Source organism: Dendropsophus ebraccatus, chromosome 8, assembly GCF_027789765.1.
Source record: "Dendropsophus ebraccatus isolate aDenEbr1 chromosome 8, aDenEbr1.pat, whole genome shotgun sequence".
Lineage (NCBI taxonomy): Eukaryota > Metazoa > Chordata > Amphibia > Anura > Hylidae > Dendropsophus > Dendropsophus ebraccatus.
In genome coordinates this window covers 122,448,054-122,473,857 of record NC_091461.1, presented here as the reverse complement: position 1 = coordinate 122,473,857, position 25,804 = coordinate 122,448,054, and the positions used below count along the sequence as shown (strand labels likewise).

At 47.0% G+C, this 25,804-nt stretch overlaps 1 protein-coding gene and 1 long non-coding RNA gene across 4 annotated transcripts in view; one reads left to right on the top strand and one right to left on the bottom strand.

Annotated features, from left to right (window-relative positions):
• Nucleotides 1-15,843, bottom strand: part of LOC138799895 (uncharacterized) — a 47,482-nt gene extending 31,639 nt beyond the window's left edge. The window contains exons 1-2 of one of the 2 annotated variants that reach the window (XR_011364325.1): nucleotides 15,683-15,843; nucleotides 14,220-14,307 (exon numbers count right to left, since the gene is read on the bottom strand). This is a non-coding gene — a long non-coding RNA (uncharacterized lncRNA). Of the gene's footprint in view, nucleotides 1-14,219; nucleotides 14,308-15,385; nucleotides 15,466-15,682 lie in introns of those variants that run through there. The other variant, XR_011364324.1, reaches the window with a different exon arrangement.
• The window catches only part of LRP8 (LDL receptor related protein 8), a 137,276-nt gene that overhangs the window by 48,432 nt on the left and 63,040 nt on the right, over nucleotides 1-25,804 (top strand). For both annotated transcript variants that reach the window (XM_069981639.1, XM_069981638.1), the window contains 2 exons: nucleotides 17,441-17,569; nucleotides 22,536-22,664. In XM_069981639.1, the coding sequence (XP_069837740.1) occupies nucleotides 17,441-17,569; nucleotides 22,536-22,664 (258 nt within the window). The remainder of the gene's footprint in view (nucleotides 1-17,440; nucleotides 17,570-22,535; nucleotides 22,665-25,804) is intronic.

Sequence of the window (25,804 nt, the reverse complement as noted above, 5' to 3'; positions counted from 1 at the left end):
AAGAACCAAGGACTGTATAAAAAATTAATTAGAAATTAATTTCTTTCGAAAACAGCACCACCCCTACCCACAGGCATTACCGAGTACAACTCGTAGACGGGTGTGAAGCTGTTTTTGGGAAAAGCCACCAGTAAACATATGTCAGCCATTAGGAGATGATGGTCTATGGGTGATGGATGTCACTGGACGGCGCCCAACACGGGTTCCATTGATTATGTCAGAAGCTTTTTCTGCCATTGACGTAAAATTCAATGTGAGCAAGGCCTTATGGTGGAGTTACAAGGATTTCTGAGATGTCAAGACGCCTGAAGTGTATCCTGCCGCTGCCACACTAAATGAATGACAGTAAATGTAATTTCTTTCTGTTCCTTCTTTACCGTCTTGTAGCTGCCATTTATCTAATAGGCCGGGAATCCAGTCGCCTGAACATCTTCTCTCTGTCACAAGGTTAGTTTACAGTAGAGCAGGAAGGTGACCGGCGCGCTGTCAGCCCGCACACATTGCAGAATAGGATTAGCCCTATTAGACCGGAGACCGTCCCTGGGGAAACACCGGAGTTCAAGGTTGTTTTCTCTCTACGGATCTGGAAGCGATGTGATTTGTCTCCGATGCTAAGTCGCTATGATTATATCTTGGCTTGTCTTTAGATTGTTGTGTCTGCAAACTCACATCTGCCTTATCAGCATTACAGCGCTGTATATAGTTACGGTGTGCGCTTTATGCTTTGACTCGACTATAGTGGGTATTGTGGCTTTGTCGCATTAACAAGTATTGTGACTTACTGTATATGGGCTGTCAGATTCCGGAAACGCAGGATCTTACGGAGTTAATAGCAGTGAATTGTGTGTCTTAGTCGGTGAATACATGAAATAATTTCAGTGTGATACTCCACCTGTCCTCTGGAGGCGCTGTGGGAAGATTTAAATGTTGAAAATAAAATGTCCTATATAGAGAACCTCTATAAAACAATGATCGACTGATGGAACTAAAGGCAACATGATGCTTGATCAATGTGACAGTCAATCGTGATATCGAGACCTGCTAAATAACTAAGAAGCAATTGTTTTTCTCCATTTTTGCTACTATTGACTTCTTTTTGGGGTTGTTATCCATAGACCTATGCCTGCCATAGGACCTGGACATTAAAGGGGTACTCCATACTATCCAGAGCAGCAGCAAATCCCCATAGAAAACCTCTCCTGCTCTGAACAGTTTCTGACATGGACAGAGGTGGCAGCAGAGAGCACTGTGTCAGACTGGAGAGACTACACCACTTCCTGTAGGACATACAGCAGCTGATAAGTACTGGAAGACTGGCACCAGTTGATTTGAAAGATTTTTTTATTTTTTTATTTACTGGAGTATCCCTTTAATTGTTCATGGTGATTTACAGCTTTGTAATGTCCCTGTGACTGAATCGTGCTAACACAAGACAGGAAGTGTTGTCATGAGGACCCAGGCATTGGTAATGTAAATTCTTCTTGCGTTCGGAGCTTTCATTCACATGTTGTGGTTGAATTTCAACAATTTTTGCAAAATAGTGATAGCCTCAATGTGTGAACATGACCTATAAGTGGTAATGTACGTCAAGATTTATTAGGGAAGGGGACATGGGGATCATTATTATTATTATAATATATATATATATATATATATATATATATATATATATATATATATATATATATATATATATATATATATTTTTTTTAAGACCTTTCTCTGTGGATTAGGATTTGCCGACTCTGTTATTAACCTCACGGTTAATTTCATCAGCACAGTTTGCGTCTGGGTTCATGGCGGCCTGGTGTCACCGCGCTCGCTGGCAAGTTAGAGCCGGGGGATTTCTCGTCGGAAGGTGTTTAATCAGGAGCTGTCCGTTTCCTGGCGATGGTGTCACTGGCGTTCTGCGGGGGCCGCATGTTAATTGGTTGAGAAATCTAGTTTGTCCAAGTCCTGAAGCCGTGAAACTTCGTGATAGACGCAGAGACTAAATTTAACGTGATCCTGGTGAGCGCAGAGACTTAATAACGTGATAAGACTTCTGCTTCTCTGTATGGCTTTCGTCCCCTCATTTTAGTCTGGGGGGAGTTGAACTTGTGTCAGCTAGATTTTTTTTTTTACCAGTTACTGACAGATACTAAAATATGTTTCTATTTTCTATGTTTTTACGTTCCGGTTGCGGCACAGTACCTTTTTGCTGATGTCCCAGCGTATAGCGGCCATGTCTAGAAAGAATCCGTTCTCCTGTATGTTTTCCCCAAACCGTATCAGTGGAGTTAAAAATTTTCAGACAGGTAGAAGTGACAGCCCAGTGACAGCTGACAGCGCTTACAGAGCGGATGACTGATCAGTGGTTGATCATTTTATCTCTCTGACGGCGTTCATGTTTGTAGAGAATTGATCTTGTTGCGTTCCTCACCCCTCGGTATCTTAAGGGGAAACTTAAGGGGTTTCCCAAGCAGAACATCTGCCATGTTTACAGAAGCCACAAAGTAGATGGGATTGTAGAAAACGTCGTCTACACAGAAAATCTTCATAAAATCCCCCCCCCCCCCCCATTGACTTCAACGGGAGAAATTTTGCTACCAGATTTTATTGTTTAGTGCAATGTTTCCACTAAATTGTCGTGAACGCATCTGATATCCATATTTCCTGAGTATACAGTACCCGTTACCAAGCTATAGCCTGGACCGACTTATGTGATGCCCATTGGGATCCAGGCAAAATAGACTGAGGTATCCCCAGGATTGCTGATCAGTCACTGATCGGTGGGGTGCTGCTGACACTCTGCACCTCAGTTAATCAGCTGATCGGGAATGGAGTTGCGTTTTCAGGCTTCGACTTTTATACAGTAAAGAGAGACAACTGCTTCCAGCCCAGTTTCCAGTGTCGTGCAGGCGCCAAACGTTAACATTGCTTTGACCAATCTTTGATCTTTTTTCCTATAACATGTTGCATTGACCAACAGGCGGCATCTGATGGAAAATGGTTGTAACTCCTACAAAAGACGCCTTTATAGACGCCCTATTGCAGCTACCTAATGAGTGTTGTAATACAAATGTGTCCATGAGGCCTAAGATGGGTGGTCCCATACTGGTCTACATGTATAATATAGAGTCTCACAAGGTCCCAGCCTGATAGTACATTCACGTCTTCTTTTCCTACGAGTTCCCTCCACCAGGCGGTGGGACCCAGCTGGGATGGAGAAAGGCGACTTCTCTGCCAAACCACTCCTGGTGCCATCTGACAAGCGTGTTACTGGAGTGACTGGTGAAGCTGGGACCATGCCAATGTTATTAATAGGACTGGGATAGATACAAAGCCGCTTTATCGTAGATAATGTAGACGTCGTAGACCGAATAACCATGTGGGGTTCCTTTTTACTCTCAGAATGTTAGTAGCCCGATAGATTTGTATAACTTTTCTCAAAAGACTATTTTTCATAATGGGAATCTGTCACGACCTCACCCAGGGCAGAACCCACCCGATCACCAAATAAAGCCCCCAATACTTACCCCTTTCTGCCATTCCCACCGCATAGAAATCGTTGCTTGCTCGTCTGTGCGACCAATATGCAAATGAGAAGAGATGAGTCCGATGTCCATAGGAAATCACTGGAGCAGCGGTTTTCTCTGCGGTGGGACCTGTATAACTTTCTGACACCAGTTGATTCAAAAACATTTTTTTTTATCCGGTGTTAAGACTGAAAAATCCCCAGCGCCCCTCTGGTCTGTAGCGGTACTGCAGCTCATCTTATAGCCCATGAATGATTTAGACTTGGCTGTAGCACCAGACACATGGGAGCGTTTCTTCTTCTGCTTACTGTCAAAGGACTGATCAAACATTGATGACTTACTCAAAGAAAAGACCATTACTGTAAGACCCTTAGCAACTTAATCAAAGATTCCCATGCTGCTTAAAGGGATTTTCCAAGAGCCAAACACTGATGGTCTTTTCTTTGAATAAGTCATCAATGTTTGATCAGTCCTTCGATAGTCAGTAGAACGAAGAAATGCTCCCATGTGCCTGGTGCTTCAGATAAATGTAAAACACAGTACGGGCTATGAGAGGGCTTGGGAAACTTTCTTAAAGGGGTTCTCCAGGATTAGAAAAATCTATTTGGTTTCTTCCAAAAACAGCGCCACCAGTGTCCTCAGGTTGTGTGTGGTATTACAATGGGGCTGTATTTTTATTTCAGTTGAACTGAGCTGCAATACCGCACACAAACTGAGGACATGAGAGGTGCTGTTTCTGGGAGAGGCCAAGTATGTTTTTTCCTGGATAACTCCTTTAAAAACATCAAAGAACAGCATCCACTTTTGACCCCTAGAAACCCCTTTTTACTCCGGAGGGAAAAATGTTCCTAAATCAACTGGTGACAGAAAGTTATATAGATCTATAATTTCCTTCTATTTAAAAATCTTCAGTCTTCCAGTACTTATCAGCTGCTGTATGTCCTGCAGGAAGTGGTGTATTCTCTCCAGTCTGACACAGTGCTCTCTGCTGCCACCTCTGTCCATGTCAGGAACTGTCCAGAGCAGCAGCAAATCCCCATAGAAAACCTCTCCTGCTCTGGACAGTTCCTGACATGGACAGAGGTGGCAGCAGAGAGCACTGTGTCAGACTGGAGAGAATACACCACTTGCTGCAGGACATACAGCAGCTGATAAGTACTGGAAGACTGGAGGTTTTTTAAACAGAAGTAAGTTACAAATCTGTATAACTTTTTGACACCAGTTACTTTAAAAACAGTTCTTCCCTTTAAGTCTGCCGTGGATTGAACAGCACTTCAAACAGTTTGAAGTGTGGCCAATGGAAGCGTAATTAAAGCTGGAGGCTCCTGAGGCTAAGCTTCTTCCCGCTCGCCATGCTGTGCAGTAATTATTGGGAAGCCGAGTTATTACAGCGCGCTGTCACTCCACTTGATCCTTTCTGTTACTGTTCTCTATAACACTGCTGAGGTTTGTTACGTTGCGGATTGTCTCCTCGCGGTGTCACGGTGTGCGGCCTGGAGAGCCTCACATTAAGCAAAACATGTAAGCAAATAAACAGCTCAAAAACCTTTAAATAACCCCCGATGGTCAGCGTCTAGGGAAGCATACCCCCAGTGCCTCCCTTTACTGTGTCTATGTACATACGCTTGTAATATGTCAGACTGGAGAGAATACACCACTTCCTGCAGGACATTCAGCAGGTGATAAGTACTGAAAGAATGGAGATTTAATTGAAGTAAATTACAAATCTGTATAACTTTCTGACATCAGCTGATCTGAAAGAAAAATATTTTTGCTGGAGTTCCCCTTTAAGGTGTTTTCTCTCCTGACCTGCACATCCTGGACTGAGTATCTACCCTCTGATAGTAAAGCGTCTGATGTCATTGGTAAACGTTATATCTTTTATAAATGGAGTTAAGGTGACGTCTGTCTGTATCTGCAGGGCTGCGGGGAATTTTTTACTGTTCTTTTTATATTTTGAAGGAGACCTTCCCGTATCACCGTCCGTGAGCTCATCGCACCATTTTAGCCCCCGTGGAGTTGCTTTTAGATGTTATGTTCAGGACTTCTTGTATTTGCATTTTACAAAACTACTTATAAAGTTTGTAAGATTTGGAGTGGTTGCCGGTTACAGAAGACGTATGCTTCTCTTTGGCGTTGGCGGGGTTATCCAGGGAGCAGGTCGTACCTCTGTCTTTGCTGATAACGTCTGCAGATGAGAGGGGGGGAGGAAGCATGTTACCGGCAACGATCAATAGCTGCCCCATATTACTGATGCCGCAGTGACATCAGAAAGCTATAAGACTTTGCGTGTGGGGTTGGTCTCATGCACGCAGTACCAGCACAACATGCTCCCGCCACCCTCTCCTCTGCAGAAGTTATTAGTAGAGACTGTTGACCAGGAAGGGGAGCGCCGGGGAACAAAAGAGGTAGGACCTTCTCTGCTCTTTGGGTTACCCATTAAATTCTAAACCTTGTCCACACCAAGTCCACCGCTCCTATCATGGCTGCGGGATCCCCTAATAATGAACACGGTGACTCGGCCTTCAAAGTGCTCAGTCCCAGTCCTATCCATCGTCTTTGGGATGGGCTGGAGCAGAGGGATCAAACTCTCAGCCCTACAGCAGTTGGAAAACTACAATTACCATCATGCCTAAAGCTTCAGCTGTCCCGGCATGATGGGGATTGTAGTTTTGCAACAGCTGGAGGCGCCTGTGTGCTGGATAAAGTAGTCCGATCCAGTGACACGACTTAAAGGAGAAGTCTGGAAAAAATTGTTATTAAAGTATAGTATTGCCCCCCAAAAGTTATTCAAATCACCAATATACACTTAATTATGGGAAATGCTTATAAAGTGCTTTTTTCCCTGCACTTACTACTGCATCAAGGCTTCACTTCCTGAATAACATGGTGATGTCACTTCCTGCATAAAATTGTGATGTCACAACCCAACTCCCAGAGCTGTGCAGGCTGTGGCTGCTGGAGAGGATGATGGCAGGGGGACACTGAGGGACACAGGGCATTGGAGGGACACTGAGCATCCCCCTGCCATCATCCTCTCCAGCAGCCACAGCCCGCACAGCTCTGGGAGTCGGGTCGTGACATCACCATGTTATCCAGGAAGTGACATCACCATGTTGTCCAGGAAGGGAAGCCTTGATGCAGCAGTAAGTGCAGAGAAAAAAAGCACTTCATGTGCATTTCCCGTAATAAGTGTATATTGGTCATTTGTATAACTTATGGCGGGCAACACAATACTTTAATAAAAGTTTTCACTGGACTTCTCCTTTAAAGGATCTCTTGATAATGTCATGGTGCCATCAGAGATCTTGTGGATTTCAGGCAATGATGGGTCAGAGATGAGCTTTGGAACAAGGGGGGCGTAGAATAGAACGGTGAATGAGGAGGGCAATTGACCATCATTCTCGTAAGCGCTGGGCGTCCCACCTGTCTTGTGGATAAGGGATAGCTTTTACTTGGGGCTTTTAAAGTAGCTCTTCCGTATTTCAGTGATCCGGTGCCTTTCTCTTTCCGTAATGTTCGGACATTTTGCAGATCCTTCAGGAAAGGGACGGAATCTTGGCTCTCCAGCTAAACTTTGGCTGTCCAGGCATGATGGGAGTTGTAGTTTTGCACCAGCTGGAAAGCCGAGGTTCCCTACCCTTGCTTTAAAACACAATATTGTTCCCTACACTGAGCAATTTCCATGGACGCTCTATTGTGCGGCCATTTTCCTATCTACATTTCCCTTTTCCCCTTTTTACATTCTTGTTCCTTTTGTCTTAAACCTAAAGAATACCCCTGGTTGTCTCAGCTATCCCATGTGTCGGGTAAGAATCTGGGTGTGCCGTACATTGTATGTCATTCCCCTGGATGGGGGGAGGATACCCTTCCTGCGGCAACAAACCATGGGGGCTGTATCCCCACCGAGTACGTGTTTGTGTGTACAGTCTAGGTCAGAGGATTAAGGGGCCTGATTCTCCCAGCCGAGAAAAACAAGCCTCTCCGTTCAGCTCCGCGGGGCCAGCCATAGACATAGGGGCATTCACATCCATCTGAGAGTGTATCGCCGGCCCGCCATCTTATGATGCATTAGGCATCTGGCGTATGGCACTTTAAACCTGGAGTGGGAAAGGAGCCGGAGCATAATTTGTTCACTTTGTTACACACCTACGCAGCGAGGCCCCATGCAGCTAGAGAGCACAATTACTGCACTTGCCTCATATTGTATAGCCGAGACCTATGCGCTGAGATATTGTCTCCGGCTCTATAGAGACTTAGCGGGTCGCATAATAATGGCTCCGAGCAGTTATGAATTATGAGCTACTTATGTTTCCGTCCTTCTCTCTAATCCTTCTGCCATGAAGAGTTGTTTTTTCGTAGTTTTTTTTTTGTAATTGACTAGAGGTAGGGGTTACTATGTGCCCCCCGGCATTGTGGTGTAATTCATGACAAAGTAACCAGCTCAGGCTCACACATCACGATATACGCAACCCCCTACGTCCGTATCCATCCTGAATACGGCACTGATCATATACAGGAGGATACGGCACTGATCATATACAGGAGGATAAGATACTGATCGTATACAGGAGGATACGGCACAGATCAGATACAGGAGGAAACGGCACTGATCTGATCGGTGCCGTATCATCCTGTATCTGATCGGTGCCGTATCCTCCTGTATCTGATTGGTGCTGTATCCTCCTGTATCTGATTGGTGCTGTATCCTCCTGTATCTGATTGGTGCCGTATCCTCCTTTATTTGATTGGTGCCGTATCCTCCTTTATCTGATCGATGCCGTATCCTCCTTTATCTGATCGGTGCCGTATCCTCCTGTATCTGATCGGTGCCGTATCTTCGTGTTTTGTTTTTGCTAACTCGCCGGGGTAAATGACCAGTTGTAGGGGTTACTATGTGATCCCCGGCATTGGGGCGTAATTCATGACAAAGTAACCAGTTCAGGCTCACACATGATGATATGCGCGGCCCCCTACATAACACTGGAGCGATTGTGGTTCCCATGGAGCAGTGGACAGTGCAGGACATTAATAACCTACCGCTTTGTACTTTATTTGTCTATGGTGACCCCAGTGACTCCCTGTTTACTCAGTCGCCCCTCACATTTGCATGCAGCTTTGGTGCTTGCTGCAGCAGAGGTGATTTGTATTCTAATGGCGGCTGTCGTCTTGGCAACGTGGTGGAGACCTGGAAACTCGCGTAAAGAGGAAGTTTTCTGCAGGCATCGCTTGCCGACCCTTTAAGTTGAGCAAGAAAGCATGGTCGGTGTCAGGGTCCTGGAGGAGCTGGGGGCCGGCGCAGGTTATCGTCCTGTCCTTTCGTCCCTTTATGTGCGCACATCATCCTCTAATCCCCCGCTACACTCAAGGCTTTTACACATTATTAAAATTTAATCCCTCTGTTGTGCACATGCCGATTCAGGAAACTGGAGAGTATTGTGTGTGCTCCGTCTATTCAGCTACTATAAAAGCTACAGATCCACCCCCCAGTGATGGGCTCCTATACATCTATTGGTTGAAAAGCTGCGGCCTTTGGCTCTCTAGGCATGATGGGAATTGTAGTTTTGCAACAGCTGGAGCCCGGAAGGTTCCCCATATCTGGTCTACATGGATCTATCCTCCTGTACCTGATCGGTGCTGTATACCCCTGTAGGTCCTGTAGCAATGATCAGATCCAGGATACAGCAGGATAGAACTACAGCGCCATGTCCTCCTGTATGTCCTGTAGTTATATTCATCCCGTATCTGACTGGTGCCGTATCCTCCCGTATCTGACTGGTGCCGTATCCTCCCGTATCTGATTGATTGGTCCCGTTCCTCCCGTACCTGATTGGTGCCGGATCCTCCCGTACCTGATTGGTGACGGATCCTCCCGTACCTGGTTGGTGACGGATCCTCCCGTACCTGGTTGGTGACGGATCCTCCCGTACCTGGTTGGTGACGGATCCTCCCGTACCTGGTTGGTGACGGATCCTCCCGTACCTGATTGGTGACGGATCCTCCCGTACCTGGTTGGTGACGGATCCTCCCGTACCTGGTTGGTGACGGATCCTCCCGTACCTGATTGGTGACGGATCCTCCCGTACCTGATTGGTGACGGATCCTCCCGTACCTGATTGGTGACGGATCCTCCCGTACCTGATTGGTGACAGATCCTCCCGTACCTGATTGGTGACGGATCCTCCCGTACCTGATTGGTGACGGATCCTCCCGTACCTGATTGGTGACGGATCCTCCCGTACCTGATTGGTGACGGATCCTCCCGTACCTGATTGGTGACGGATCCTCCCGTACCTGATTGGTGACGGATCCTCCCGTACCTGATTGGTGACGGATCCTCCCGTACCTGATTGGTGACGGATCCTCCCGTACCTGATTGGTGACGGATCCTCCCGTACCTGATTGGTGACGGATCCTCCCGTACCTGATTGGTGACGGATCCTCCCGTACCTGATTGGTGACGGATCCTCCCGTACCTGATTGGTGACGGATCCTCCCGTACCTGATTGGTGACGGATCCTCCCGTACCTGATTGGTGACGGATCCTCCCGTACCTGATTGGTGACGGATCCTCCCGTACCTGATTGGTGACGGATCCTCCCGTACCTGATTGGTGACGGATCCTCCCGTACCTGATTGGTGACGGATCCTCCCGTACCTGATTGGTGACGGATCCTCCCGTACCTGATTGGTGACGGATCCTCCCGTACCTGATTGGTGACGGATCCTCCCGTACCTGATTGGTGACGGATCCTCCCGTACCTGATTGGTGACGGATCCTCCCGTACCTGATTGGTGACGGATCCTCCCGTACCTGATTGGTGACGGATCCTCCCGTACCTGATTGGTGACGGATCCTCCCGTACCTGATTGGTGACGGATCCTCCCGTACCTGATTGGTGACGGATCCTCCCGTACCTGATTGGTGACGGATCCTCCCGTACCTGATTGGTGACGGATCCTCCCGTACCTGATTGGTGACGGATCCTCCCGTACCTGATCCTGTATATTCCTGTACCTAAATGGCACTGTATCCTCCTGTATCTGATTGATGCCGCATTCCTCCTGTATGTGATGAGTATTGTGTGCACGCCATCTATTCAGCTACTGTAATAGCTGGAGATCCAACCCCCAATGATGGGCTCCTATACAACTAGTAGATAAGAAGCTGCAGCCTTCGCCTGTCCAGGCACGATGGGAGTTGTAGTTTTGCTACAGCTGGAGAGCGGAAGGTTCCCCCATCCCTGGCCTACATGGACTTTGCAATTCTGAAAAGATCAAGGTGGAGTTTCCTGATTTATGAACATTTTACAGCTTCAAAGTTATAGATTTTACTGTAATTGTAATCGATAATGGCTTCCCTTAGAATAACAGCGGAGACGTCTGCCTTATGGCGAGTCATTGATTTCCATCCTCATAAAGACACCTCAGTCTCCGATCGCTCTTTATTCCCACACTCTTAAGGTCATCGGTGCTACCGGGAGGAGTTTTATTTGATGTATGGATCCACCAATATGAAGTATTCACATCTGTGTTCACATTTAGCATTTCTATATCTCCTGAAAATTAGAACTTCATTGTAGTCTCATTGATTTCAATGGTAATATTGCCACCAAGTGATCTGGCTATCCAAAGGCGACCAAGAAGGGGAGACACAGGAGGATATGGCACTGATCAGATACAGGATGGATAGAACTACAAGAAATACAATGGGACCAGTGCTGTATCCTCCTGTATGTTCTGTAGTCTGTGCCTTATCCTCCTATATCTGATCAGTGCTGTATCCTCCTGTATGTCCTGTAGTCTGTGCCGTATCCTCCTGTATCTGGTCAGTGCTGTATCCTTCTGCATCTGATCAGTGCCATATCATTCTGTATCTGATCGGTGCTATATCCTCCTGTATCTGATCAGTTGCATATACTCCTGTATCTGATCGGTGCAGTATCCTTCTGTATCTGATCAGTGCCATATCATTCTGTATCTGATCGGTGCTATATCCTCCTGTATCTGATCAGTTGCATATACTCCTGTATCTGATCGGTGAAGTATCCTTCTGTATCTGATCAGTGCCATATCATTCTGTATCTGATCGGTGCCATATCCTCCTGTATCTGATCGGTGCCGTATGCTCCTGTATCTGATCAGTGCCATATGCTCCTGTATCTGATCAGTGCCATATCATTCTGTATCTGATCAGTGCTGTATCCTTTTGAATCTGATCAGTGCCATATCATTCTGTATCTGATCAGTGCCATATCATTCTGTATCTGATCGGTGCTATATCCTCCTGTATCTGATCAGTTGCATATACTCCGTATCTGATCGGTGCAGTATCCTTCTGTATCTGATCAGTGCCATATCATTCTGTATCTGATCGGTGCCATATCCTCCTGTATCTGATCAGTTGCATATACTCCTGTATCTGATCAGTGCCATATCATTCTGTATCTGATCAGTGCTGCATTCTCTTGTATGTGAACAGTGCCCTGTCCTCCTCCTATGTCCTTTAGCACTGATCAGATGAAGGATTGATAGAACTACAGGAGAATCAGTTCCCTGTCGTCCTGTATCTAATCTGTGCCGTATCCTCCTGTACCCGATCAGTGCCATATCCTCCTGTATCTGATCAGTGCCATATCCTCCTGTATCTGATTGGTGCTGTATCCTCCTGTATGTCCTGTAGCACTGATATCACTACATGATAAGGCTAGGTGATGTGATTTTATCTACTTGCACTGTACCTATATGACTACACCTATCTATCTTTATATATATATATATATATATATATATATATATATATATATATATATATATATATACTGCCCTCTGAATTAGGAGATGATCAGAGCGTGATCAGAGGGTGACAGAGAGATGGTTTGGAAGAAGGAAAGGAATGCTGGCAGCACGTCAATGAGCACAGCTCCTTGAAACCTTATCATCTTAGTCATAAATAATACAAAGCTAGGAAGAAACACTTATCTATAAACATCTTATGGTAAACAATACATTGTGCCAGCCTGACTGCGCAGTACAGGAAGCAGCTGACCATTTATGGACTGACCTACCAGAGTGTGACATGTATGTGTCTTGTGACTTAGAACCCTGCCTGTATTGAATGTTTACATATTTCATATGAATACACTACGCATGAGTAGTACCCCCCCCATATTCTGTCTATAAAAGTTAACACAAATTAATAAAGGGGGCGCTTCCCAAACTTACATTACTGATACGTACATCACATGTCTGTGTCCGTGATTTTAACATGTAAGCAGAACTGCAGCTGCTATCTCTAAATCTGAAACCATCCTATACCTGGGTAGTTGACTTTTCTCCATAGAGACGGGTCAACATCTAAATTTAACCTTATCATACAGGAGACTTTTTTTTCTACTTCCATCATGTTCCCAGACCGCAAGGAAAGCTTTTTGTAGACATCATTTGGCTCTGCAGAGGTTGCTGTTCAGACTTAGGGTACTATTACACAGAACGATAATCGCCCCGATTCGGCCGATTATCGATCCATGTAATAAATACAACGATCAGCCGATGACAACGATCATCGGCTGATCGTTGATATAGGTTTGGGCCTATTTTCGTCGGGCGCTGACCGCGCACCGCTACGTGTAATAGCGGTGCGCGGCCGGCGACTGACGATATACTTTACCTATCCACGTTCCAGGGCTGCTGCTGCGGTCTTCTTCTCCACGGGTCCCGCGCGCTCTAGCTCCAGAGTGGCCTGTTAGCCGACAGGCCGCCCTGCCAATCACAGGCTGCGGCGGTCCCTGCCTGTGATTGCCTGAGCGGCCTGTCAGCTGACAGGCCACTCTGAAGCTAGAGCGCGCGGGACCCGTGGAGAAGAAGACCGCAGCAGCAGCCCTGGAACGTGGGTAGGTAATGTATGTAGTTTAAACAAGGGCTGCAAGGACATCGTTATCGAAGTCCCTGCAGCCCTTGTTTAACGATTATCGGGCCGTGTAATAGGTCCAGTAAACGAGCGACGATCTAGCAGATCGCTGCTCGTTTATAGGTATTATCGGGCCCCCATCGGCCCGTGTAATACCACCCTTAGATTCCTCAAGTTTTCTGCACCCTCTTCACCTTGTAAACACAAACTCCCTATTCACCTCCATAGTGCCCCCTCCCCCCCATAGGCTTTAGCCCTGTACTGGTAAGTAAGTGATGGAGCATACAGATAATGGCTTCATTGTTATTCTGTGGGTGTGGATAAAAGTCGGGATCGGAGCTTGTTGATTCCAATTGATCGGTCACCTCCTCCATCGTATAGTTGGCCGCTCATCATGTATCTTTGTTGGGGGCACGGCCACTCTCTGAAGGCTGTCACCCCTATATTACAGGTAATTAGTGAGGGACCCTGTGATCAGTGACGCTTCTAATATAATAGATTTGTCTAAATCAGAGTTCTTCTTCAATCAGACATTTGGAGTTTTTCTTTAATGACACATCTGTTTTCCTGATGGATTTTCTGGGCCACGAGTTTTACCTCAGGCCATTATTTAAGCGATGCACACGTGCTGTTACACTTCGCACGGTATCTTCACGTAGTAAAGCGGCTATATTTATAGAAAGTATGTCAGGCGGCCATGATATTAATGTACGCTTGTCCGGGATGCTGTGCGCTGCGGTACATGGCTTCGCGAGGATATTACAGAAAGGATTTATATTCATACATCTTACCTGCTCCTGGAGCCGCTCAGTGATTAAATGCGCCACCTGAATAGCAATGACCGCAGCGCGATTCCTGGACACCTCTGCTCCTTACGACCTTGGACAGATCACTTTATCACCGATTTGCATATATATATATATATATATATATATATATATATATATATATATATATATTTATATTTGCTGGTCATTGCGCACGGACAAGGACAATGCAGTGAATAGGCAAACTCCTCCCTACTTACCGACTATTATGGGGGTCTCACACACTAATCCTTCAATGTTCTATCACAGAAAATCCCTTTAAGGATGATTATACTTATATATATAAAACTATAGCATAAAACATGTTGTGCTGTCACCTTAAAGGGATCCTGCCACCTCTCCTGACCTGTCTGTGTTGGTAAATCCTTGTATTCCCCATGAAATAACAATTCTGGATCAAATATTCGTATAGCCGTGTGATGTGCCAATCCTCTGTTATTCTTACTAGGAATTAAGTACTCAATAGCCAACTGGGTGTTACCAATGGTGGGCGTGTCCTTGCACTGTCTGATACTGTCAGCTCTGATTGGATAGTGTCACACAGTGCAGGGACATGCCCACCATTGGTAACACCCAGTTGGCTATTGAGTCCTTAATTGCTAGAAAGAATAATAGAGGATCAGCACATCACGCAGCTATAAGATATAAGAATAGGTGATCTAGAATTGTTATTTCAGGGGCAATAGAAGGATTTACTAAAACAGATCAAGAGTTGTGACAGGTTTCCTGAGCACTAGCTGATTACATAGGTTCTCCCTGTTGCAGCCCCAGTGATCTTTTTTTTTTAATGGCAGTAAGTGTTTAGTTTCCTGTGAGCGCCACCACAGGGGAAACTGAGTATTACACAATGACTATGAAGCAGACTGGAGTGAGAGGAATAGCTGAATACATAAATCCTGTCACAGGCCGAGTCCAGCGACTCTTTCCCTCTCCTGAGGTAAATCTGCCACAGAGGTTATAGAGGGGGGCTGCACCTAAGTGTTAATGGTGATGGTGGACCTTGTAGTTCCTCTGGGCCTTCTCTGTTACTGCTGCCTGAGGTGATGGTTGAGACGTCTTTGGTGTTGATGAGGCGCAAAGTAAAGCAGACAACAGGGAGTCAAAGCTTTGAGGTGCCATAGGGACCTTACCTGAACTTGAGGTAAATAACATTACAGTCCATATCCGCACAGTAGCTTCCAAGATGGCCGTCAGCCAGAGCGGGTCAGCTGCGTTGGTATGGAGATTTGTGGTAATAAGCAGTTGTCCTTTTGCCAGTGAACGACAAACCCAGGAGTCTTTTTAGTTATCTAGGCCATAAGCCGCAATGTTGCGGATCCCTAAAAGTACTGAGGGTATGTCTACGATTTGCCCCTCAGTGTAGAGGATGCGATAAAAGGTGACCAAGCTTCCTCTCCTGACATAAATAATCTTCATGGCTTACTAACCTCTGTCACACCAGCCTAGTCCTTGGTGAGGTGGCTCCTAGTGATCTCCTCACAGCGTGCGGTCTCCCCTGATGATGACTCTACCACACATAACCTCCTACTCAGGGGATTCCTGTCACTCCTGGGCTTTTATGTGGAGCTCATTTACATAGCCCCACCTCTTTTCTGGATGTTTCTCTGCTAAGGGCTGCACTTCTCCCAGGAGGCAGTTGGTGGTGCTGTTGTATAACTCCCTCAATGTGGTGTGTGTGTAAATGGTGACCCCTCTGTACCTCACACCATCTCTATCATACACAATATAACAAATACATATTAATAAACAGATGCACTACAAGGTTCTCTAGACCCGACAATCCCCTTTAAAATGGTTCAGGACAAGTATAACTCTGCAACACTAGACAAACTCTGCTCTGCTACATCTCTATGTTTTATATGTGAATCTTCATCCGACGTGGGTAGAGAGGTGTAATCTAACTCGTCTTCCCTTCTCACAGCTCCGAGAGGTCCCCCGTGTCCTCTTAGGAGCGATCCGAGCAGATAATTCTGCCTCCCGCTTGATGCCAGTAATAAGTGTTGTCATGGTAGTTGGATGATGCTCCGGAGGTTACAGGAAACCCGTCGGGGGGTGAGATCTCTGATCTGGGAGGGACGGTGGACAGAGTCACTATAATAGCCGCTTATCCTGTGTCTGAAGCGTTATAACTGATTATAAAGCTTGTATTGGAGTAGTATAGAATTTACCAAACCGTATAGTAAATGTGTTGAGGTAGTGTCCACAGACTATGCTGTAAGTGTGATGGAGGAAATGATATGTCACATCCATCAGGATGCGGGTGTTCAGATCCTGACCAATGGCTAGATAGAGCTGAGAGAAGCGCACAGCTGAGCGCTTCACTCCCCTGATTTACTAGTAATTGGTCTGTTTTATGTTGTGTTTGAATCTCTCTCTCTCTCTCTCTCTTTCTCTCTCTCTCTCATCTCTATAATGTCAATGATCTCTCATTATCTGATTCTGAGTGTTCGGACCCCACTGATCGCTGGATAAAGTTGGGAGAAGTGCACGGCTGAGCACTTCTCTCCCTGACTCATTATAGACTTATAATGGAGCTTATCTCATGGAGAGAGGCCAAGATTGCACTGAGCCTTCTCCCGGCTATATCTAGGGATCAGGGGATCTCGGCACCCAAACCCCAACCTCTGAAAATGTATTAAAGGGGTACTCTGGCAGAAATCTTTTTCTTTTAAATCTACTGGTGTCAGAAAGTTATATAGATTTGTAATTTACTTTAATTTAAAAATCTCCACTCATTCAGTACTTATCAGTTGCTGTATGTCCTGCAGGAAGTGGTGTATTCTCTTCAGTCTGACACAGTGCTCTCTACTGCCACCTCTGTCCATGACGGGAACTGTCCAGAGCAGGAGAGGTTTTCTATGGGGATTTGCTGCTGCTCTGGACAGTTCCTGACATGGACAGAGGTGGCAGCAGAGAGCGCTGTGTCAGATTGGAGAGAATACACCACTTCCTGCAGGACATGCAGAAGCTGATAAGTACTGGATGACTGGAGATTTTTAATAGAAGTAAATTACAAATCTGTATAACTTCCTGACACCATTTCATTTGGAGGAAAAAGATTTTGGCCGGAGTTCCCCTGTTATTATCATTCAGTAAAGTTTTATAAAGTGACTTTATATATTAGTGCTCTGGAATTAAGGACGCTTTATAAATAGATAATAATAATATCCTAATTCCTCTTGCAGCTAAAGCAACCTGCGCCGAGAGCGACTTCACCTGTGACAATGGCCACTGTGTGTTAGCCCGATGGAAATGCGACGGTGAGGAGGAATGTCCAGATGGAAGCGACGAGTCTGAAGCCACCTGCAGTTACAGTAAGTGTGAACAGGGCTGAGGTGGGAGCCTGTCCCTACTTATGTCCTCATATCACCCTGTCCCTACTAATGTCCACACATCGGCCTGTCCCTACTAATGTCCTCATATCACCCTGTCCCTACTAATGTCCACACATCGGCCTGTCCCTACTAATGTCCACACATCGGCCTGTCCCTACTTATGTCCTCATATCACCCTGTCCCTACTAATGTCCACACATCGGCCTGTCCCTACTAATGTCCTCATATCACCCTGTCCCTACTAATGTCCTCATATCACCCTGTCCCTACTAATGCCCACACATCGGCCTGTCCCTACTAATTCCCACACATCGGCCTGTCCCTACTAATGCCCACACATCGGCCTGTCCCTACTAATGCCCACACATCGGCCTGTCCCTACTAATGCCCACACATCGGCCTGTCCCTACTAATGCCCACACATCGGCCTGTCCCTACTAATGCCCACACATCGGCCTGTCCCTACTAATGCCCACACATCGGCCTGTCCCTACTAATGCCCACACATCGGCCTGTCCCTACTAATGCCCACACATCGGCCTGTCCCTACTAATGTCCACACATCGGCCTGTCCCTACTAATGTCCACACATCGGCCTGTCCCTACTAATGTCCACACATCGGCCTGTCCCTACTAATGTCCACACATCGGCCTGTCCCTACTAATGTCCACACATCGGCCTGTCCCTACTAATGTCCACACATCGGCCTGTCCCTACTAATGTCCACACATCGGCCTGTCCCTACTAATGTCCACAAAACGGCCTGTCCCTACTAATGTCCACACATCGGCCTGTCCCTACTAATGTCCACACATCACCCTGACAAACCTCAGTCTGACACAGTGCTCTCTGCTGCCACCTCTGTCCATGTCAGGAACTGTCCAGAGCAGGAGAGGTTTTCTATGGGGATTTGCTGCTGCTCTGGACAGTTCCTGACATGGACAGAGGTGGCAGCAGAGAGCACGGTGTCAGACTGGAGAGAATACACCACTTGCTGCAGGACATACAGCAGCTGATAAGTACTGGAAGACTGGAGATTTTTAAATAGAAGTAAATTGCAACTTTCTGACACCAGCTAATAAAAAAAAATGCTAGAGTACCCCTTTAGCTATGTGATCTTGATGGTTTAATTAAAAAAAAAAAAAAAAAAAAAGCCCTGCTTTCCATTCATCTCCCTTAGGAATGAGCAGAAGCCTCAGCACAGACTGCTCCATGTGCACAAGCCCTTAGGAGGAGTCGGTGAGCGCTAGAAGACCCCAGCAGCGGTTGCATCGTGCACCTCTATTATACTACCCCACCCTTATAATTAACCCCGTATGGTTCCCCTTTTGTTTTCTTCCCTTCGTCGTCTTCTGATCAGTGTGTAAAGGGCGAGCGTCGCGGCCTGGCCGGCGGTGTGTGATATAACGTATGACTCCGCTGTTCCGGAGCCGCAGGTCACGGCAGCAGCTTCAGAGCGGATAATTCCAGCACTGTTTCACGCCTCGGCCGTTCTCTCTGCGCTCCGTCCATCACACAATCCCGGGATCCGCGCGGATCGGCTCTAATGCTTCTATTTACCTCTAATAACGATGAGGGAGATTCCCATCATCCGTGAGAACGGCGGCAGCGACGGCCGGGTGTTCTGAGACTGTAATTAATCTGACATCTGTCTCAGGGAGGCCGAGATCTGATCACAGAGCCATCGTGCAGATCGCCGGAGGGGGAGGGGAGGGGGGGGGGGGACGGTATAGAGGAAAAGCAATTTTTATTTTTCCCTGAGAACATTATTGTGTGATGATGCTAAAATGTCAGCGTCCCCCGAGATCGGAGGGAACGTCTGTAATAACACTTCTCCTTCTGCGGAGAGTCAGGCGGTGCGATGATAGAGACTGTGACAGCAGATGAGACGAGACGGTGATCTTTACTGACTGCGTTATTTCAGGGTGACCCAGGTTTGTTTTAAAGGGGTACTCCAGCAAAGAAAAAAATAGTCAAATCTAGTTATATAGATTTGTAATTTACTTCTATTTAAAAATATCCAGTCTTCCAGTACTTATCAGCTGCTGTATGTCCTGCAGCAAGTGGTGTATTCTCTCCAGTCTGACACAGTGCTCTCTGCTGCCACCTCTGTCCATGTCAGGAACTGTCCAGAACAGCAGCAAATCCCCATAGAAAACCTCTGCTGCTCTGGACAGTTCCTGACATGGACAGAGGTGGCAGCAGAGAGCACTGTGTCAGACTGGAGAGAATGCATCACTTCCTGCAGGACATACAGCTGGTGACTCCAGTGAAGTGTAAGCTCTTTGGACCAGTCTGGTGTCTGGAGTCTAATCTTAGGTTCCTTCCTCCTTTGGTCCCTATGGGAATCGGCCTTTTCTTCCCCGGCCTTCAGGCACAGCCGTGGGCGCTATATGCGGTGTGCGGCAGACGGAACATTTGAAGGTTCTCTTTATGAGGGCAGACTTCTCAGGGAGATGTTTGTCTTGTAAATGTCGCGGTGTGAAGGGCTCTCCCCATTAGCATAAATGAGGAGTCCAGGTGTGAGGCTCCCCGGGAGCGCTCCGCACTTGGTGTCTCTGTGGCGGTGGTGGTGATGAATATGGATGGGCTCTACCCGCTGCCGAGGATGCCGCTCTGTCATTCACTGCGGTGTCACAAGGAACAGAAGACAGATGAATGGCCGCCCGGTAACCTGCCGGCATCACGGACACCGGCGTCATCCTGCCACCCTAACAGTATATGATGGGGGTCCTGTAGTGTGCACTGTCTGGCGGTCCTGTAGTGTGCACTGTCTGGCGGTCCTGTAGTGTGCACTGTCTGGCGGTCCTGTAGTGTGCACTGTCTGGCGGTCCTGTAGTGTGTATACTGTCTGGCGGTCCTGTAGTGTGTATACTGTCTGGCGGTCCTGTAGTGTGTATACTGTCTGGCGGTCCTGTAGTGTGTATACTGTCTGGCGGTCCTGTAGTGTGTATACTGTCTGGCGGTCCTGTAGTGTGTATACCGTCTGGCGGTCCTGTAGTGTGTATACTGTCTGGCGGTCCTGTAGTGTGTATACTGTCTGGCGGTCCTGTTGTGTGTATACTGTCTGGCGGTCCTGTTGTGTGTATACAGTCTGGCGGTCCTGTATGTATTGTCCTCTACGTCTCATGGTCCTCATCAGTGTTATGAGCCCTTCAGGAATGAACGCTCCGCTCTCTAATAAATCAGTCTGTCTTGATTCTGCGCTGAGATGTAAGTAACGCGGTGCCCAGCGGAGCCGGAACGTGGAGACAATGAATGTAATGTTGTTGTAAAGATGGAAACTGCAGCACAGGAGTGCGGGGAAGTAATCCGGGCTTTTATATAGAAGGACTCCGACTAATATAGAACTAATTACCGGCAAAGAGGAAGAGGAGGACCCCCTCAGTGCCGGACCCTGATAGGCGGCCATGTGATTAGCAGCTGTATATTCATGAGGGGGGAGGGGGGTTACTGGCATCGGGCCAATCCCACCGACCCTCATCCTTTCATAGCCGCTGATCTTCCACTCTCCGCTATCCCCCCCCCATATATAATAATCTCTCATTACTGAACGCCGTCATTTAACGACCTTTCTTTCTGGGGATCAGTAATAAGGTTTGATCCGCTGATCCGGAGGCCTTGGCAGGAGCCGCAGCTTTAACATTCTCCGGCCTTTTCTTTTCTCCCTGACCTGCTGGGTCTTTGTTAGAGTATTACAGCGTATATATATATATACACAGTGGCGATCCCGGAGTGGGGAAGAACAATGTGCGATCAGTGGATGGAGGGGCAGGCGATGGGCAATGTAACACAAAGACTATGTCGGTATATACCACCTAACCTCCAATCATGGAGTAAGGGGACCTTGGCTCTCCAGCTGTTGCAAAACTACAACTCCTATCATGCCTGGACAGCCAAAGCTTTAGCTCTCCATGCATGATGGGAGTTGTAGTTTTACAGCAGCTGCATTGGAGCTCCGCACGCTGCAAATCTTTCCATTGCAGTTTTACTTCTGGCTTTTGATGAAACACTAAGTAACATAACGTTCTCCGTGTGACCCCGGAATCATCCCCGATGTCGCCTCCGCTGTTCTGTTTCACCAGCAAATCCTAAATCCATCTCTGGAGGTTTTGCCCACTAAGAGCAGATCTGTACACGTCTCTGACAACCCATATCCTTGGGGTAACCTGACGCTGAGCGGCTCGGATGCAGCCAACAGTAAAATCTGCCATGGCCGACTGCTTTACGTTCCCAAGTAAATACTTATAATAAGACATAGAGGTTATGTGTAACTTAAAGGGGAACGCCAGCAAAAATATTTTTATTTCAAATAAACTGGTTTCTGAAAGTTATATATATTTGTAATTTACTTCTATTTAAAAATCTTCCAGTACTTATCAGCTTCTGTATGTCCTGCAGGTGTGGTGTATTCTCTCCAGTCTGATACAGTGCTCACTGTTGCCACTTCTGTCCTCGTCAGGAACTGTCCAGAGCAGGAGAGGTTTTCTATGGGGATTTGGACAGTTCCTGACATGGACAGAGGTGGCAGCAGAGAGCACTGTGTTAGATTGGAGAGAATACACCACTTCCTGCAGGACATACAGCAGCTGATAAGTACTGGAATACTGGAGATTTTTAAATAGAAGTCATTTACAAATCAGTGTAACTTTTTGAAGCTAGTTAATTTAAAAGAAAAAAAAATCCTCTGGAGTAGCCCTTTAAGTGTCTTGTCTGACAAGTTATATTCTTTGTTCTTGTCATCTTGTTTTTGCGTGATGTTTGGCCGTTTCCTTGTTACCCCTCTACTCTATAAACCTTGTATGCCTTAAAGGGGTACTCCGGAGGGGTCCATGGACCCTCTGATAGGCGTATAGCTAATAGGATTATTATTGTATATAGGGTCTTGTGTAGTTTTTATGCTTCGCTGTTGACTTTTATGCTTTTCCCTAATTTCTCTTGCAGTGAAGCAGGTTTGTGCTGCGGAGAAGTTTAGCTGTGGAGAATCCAGCAATAAATGTATCCCGGCCACCTGGAGGTGCGATGGAGAGCGGGACTGTGAGAACGGCCTGGATGAGAAGGACTGTCCGACCGGTGAGTTATTGCCAACAGGACAACTTATTTCTGATAAAACTTAAAGGAGAACGAATCTGCCCTGCTGCTATGTCCCTATAGGGAGCAGAGGAGGAAGATCTGGGTCTTACCTTCATCCTTGGCGCTGTTCCTGTGCAGTTTTATTGTATTGCTCTGTACGGTAAGGTCGTTAGGAGCGCTGCCCCTCCCCCAGAGCGTCAATCCCCCCACCCACACACACACATTGGCAATCTGGGGGAGGGTCAGTGCTCCTAACAGCCGTACCGTACAGAGCACTACAGTATGGGAACGGTGCCGAGGAGGGAGATCTTCATCCTCAGCACCCCGTGTGTAGTAGGGACATAGCAGCAGGTTAGATTGGTCTACCACACTCATAGTTCCCCTTTAATAACGTTAGCAGTTGGATTTCATTTGTCTGATCCGTTAGTTCTTGGGGAGATAAGCTGCTGCCTTGCACATCTGTAGCTATGTGTGATCCTGCCTTCCTCTACCACCATGTTAGATATTATTCAGCCAGTAATAAGAGGGGCTTTACATACAGACGTGCAGGCTTTACCCAGCTTTCCTCCTTGCTCCTCTCTCCGCCATGCTCTGTATACCCGGGGGGCTCGGCGCCATTGGTTACCCCCACCCCAGAGCCCTCCACATCATTGTCTTTCATGTTATCAGAATCCATCGGTACAGTGGGAAGCCCTGGTGGGCCGGTAACCCCTTTAGTGTTGGCATCCGTCCCTACAACAAACAGACCACTGGAATTGGCCAGACACACAGGAATGATATGGTTCTACACGGATTACGCAGATCGGGGCCCTTATGTTCTAACAATCGGCAGGTCTGGCATTGAGGCATTCTGGGTACTTACCAGATCTCCATGAATGACTATGGTAATCTGGTAATCTACCGTGATAATCGCCCTGTCTCCACTTCTCTTTCTTGAGCGAGGACGTGTAGGCTGATGGATACGGTATGCGACCATCACAGAAAAGAAAAGCAGAAAGACCCCAAAGGAGGAGAAGGAGGAGGGGGGGGGGGGTGAACCAGGGCGGCTGTTCTGGTGGCCATCAGTTTTGCCATATAGTGTAAGGTTAAAGGGACAAAACAAACACATAGAAGACACTGGGCATATAGATGATAAAACTCCCCTGGTGGCCTAGTGGAAGATTAGGAGATTCTAAAGTGCTGCGCCAAATCCTTAAGGGAACAGTCAGATGTTTATTTGACTCCCATTCTTAAAATGGTTGGGGTCCCAGTGCACGGACCCTCACCAGTCAGCTAGTTGTACCCTATCCTGTGACTAGGCAGCAACTTTTAATCTTGGGATAACGCCTATAAACAAGGTTCTCCAAGATTACAAATAGAACGGCAACTTTCTTGCAAAAACAGCACCACCCCTGTCCTCAGGTCATGTGTGGTATTACAATTCCACTCCATTTGCGCTGCTTCTGGAAGAAAGCAGCCATGTTTGCTGCGTCCAGGGTTGGATAAGCTGTCTGCTTTCTTCCAGAAACAGTGCTGCACCTGTCCATAGGTTGTGCCTTGTTAGTAGTTTGGTGCCATTGAAGTGATTGGGGGCTGAGATATGTTTTTGTCTAAATACTAGCATTCTTATTGGGGCTTTAACCCTTTCTGTGGGAAATGCATTATGGTAAATCCTATAATAACCTATTGCAGTTGTATTCCGTGAGCAGTGTACAGGCTGCCGTATCCCGGACCTACAGCGCCGCAGTGATCAGCGCCATTTTTCCAGCTACTTTTCCGGTTTATCCAAATTTATCATTTCACAACTTTGAAAACTTTAAAAAAGAAAAAGTTTTGCAGAAAAAACACAACACTGAGGCAGATGAGCCGAAACCGTGAAATCAGAAAGCGTCGTCCATCCTCCTTGTTGGCCGCGCTGGGGATTGCAATACCCGCCTGGCAGACATCAAATACGGAGCGGACTGTGGGAGCTGTCGACTTGTCCCAAACACTTTCCTTCTGTAAGATCAGGCCGGGTGCAGCCGGCTTTGTATAAAACATCACACGCTCCCCTCATATATGTTTCATGGAGAAATAACTCGGCACAAAGTTTTCTCTATATTCGGTGAATGCAGATCAGGGCGCGCTGACGGTGTACCTAAGAGAGGGGGTCCCCGGGGACCCCAGATCACTAATAGGGAAGCTAAATAAATAGGAATATGCAGATAAGGACGTCAGGAGAGAGAAATACACATTTAACCGAAAGTAAACAGCGCCTTCCGGGGACGCGATTCTATAGACACAGACGACATGGCGGCTGCAGGCATAGCCGTTATTTATCCACACTGCGCCCATCACCAGTAGCTGAGATACCAGGAGAGAAGCCGCAGAGCCTTCAGCTACAGGAAATAAGACTCTTATATTATAATTAGTTTCCATTAGCTGAGTTACGGTAAATACCACAAGCCTGTTTGCCCCCTGTATATAGGACCCCTTTGAAGGTAGTGGCCGTCTTGTAGGTAGTTTGTTTCCTGTAGGTAGTTTGCCTCCTGTAGGTAGGACCCCATTGGAGGTAGTTTGCCCCCTGTAGGTAGTTTGCCCCCTGTAGGTAGTTTGCCCTCTGTAGGTAGTTTGCCCCTTGTAGGTAGTTTGCCTCCTGTAGGTAGTTTGCCCCCTGTAGGTAGTTTGCCCTCTGTAGGTAGTTTGCCCCTTGTAGGTAGTTTGCCTCCTGTAGGTAGGACCCCCTTGGAGATAGTGGCCCCCTGTAGGTAGTTTGCCTCCTGTAGGTAGGATCCCCTTGAAGATAGTGGTCCCCTGTAGGTAGCTTGCCTCCTGTAGGTAGTTTGTTTTCTGTAGGCAGTTTGCTTTCTGTAAGTAGTTTGCCTCCTGTAGATAGGACCCCCTTGGAGATAGTGGCCCATTGTAGGTAGTTTGCCTCCTGTAGGTAGGACCCTCTTAGAGATAGTGGCCCCCTGTAGGTAGCTTGCCTCCTGTAGGTAGGACCCCCTTAGAGATAGTGGGCCCATGTAGGTAGTTTGTCCCCTGTAGGTAGCTTGCCTCCTGTAGGTAGGCCCCCCTTAGAGATAGTGGCCCCATGTAGGTAGTTTGCCCCCTGTAGGTAGGCCCCTTTGGAGGCAGTCGTCCCGCTGTAGGTAGGACTCTGTTGACCTTGTAGATAAGAC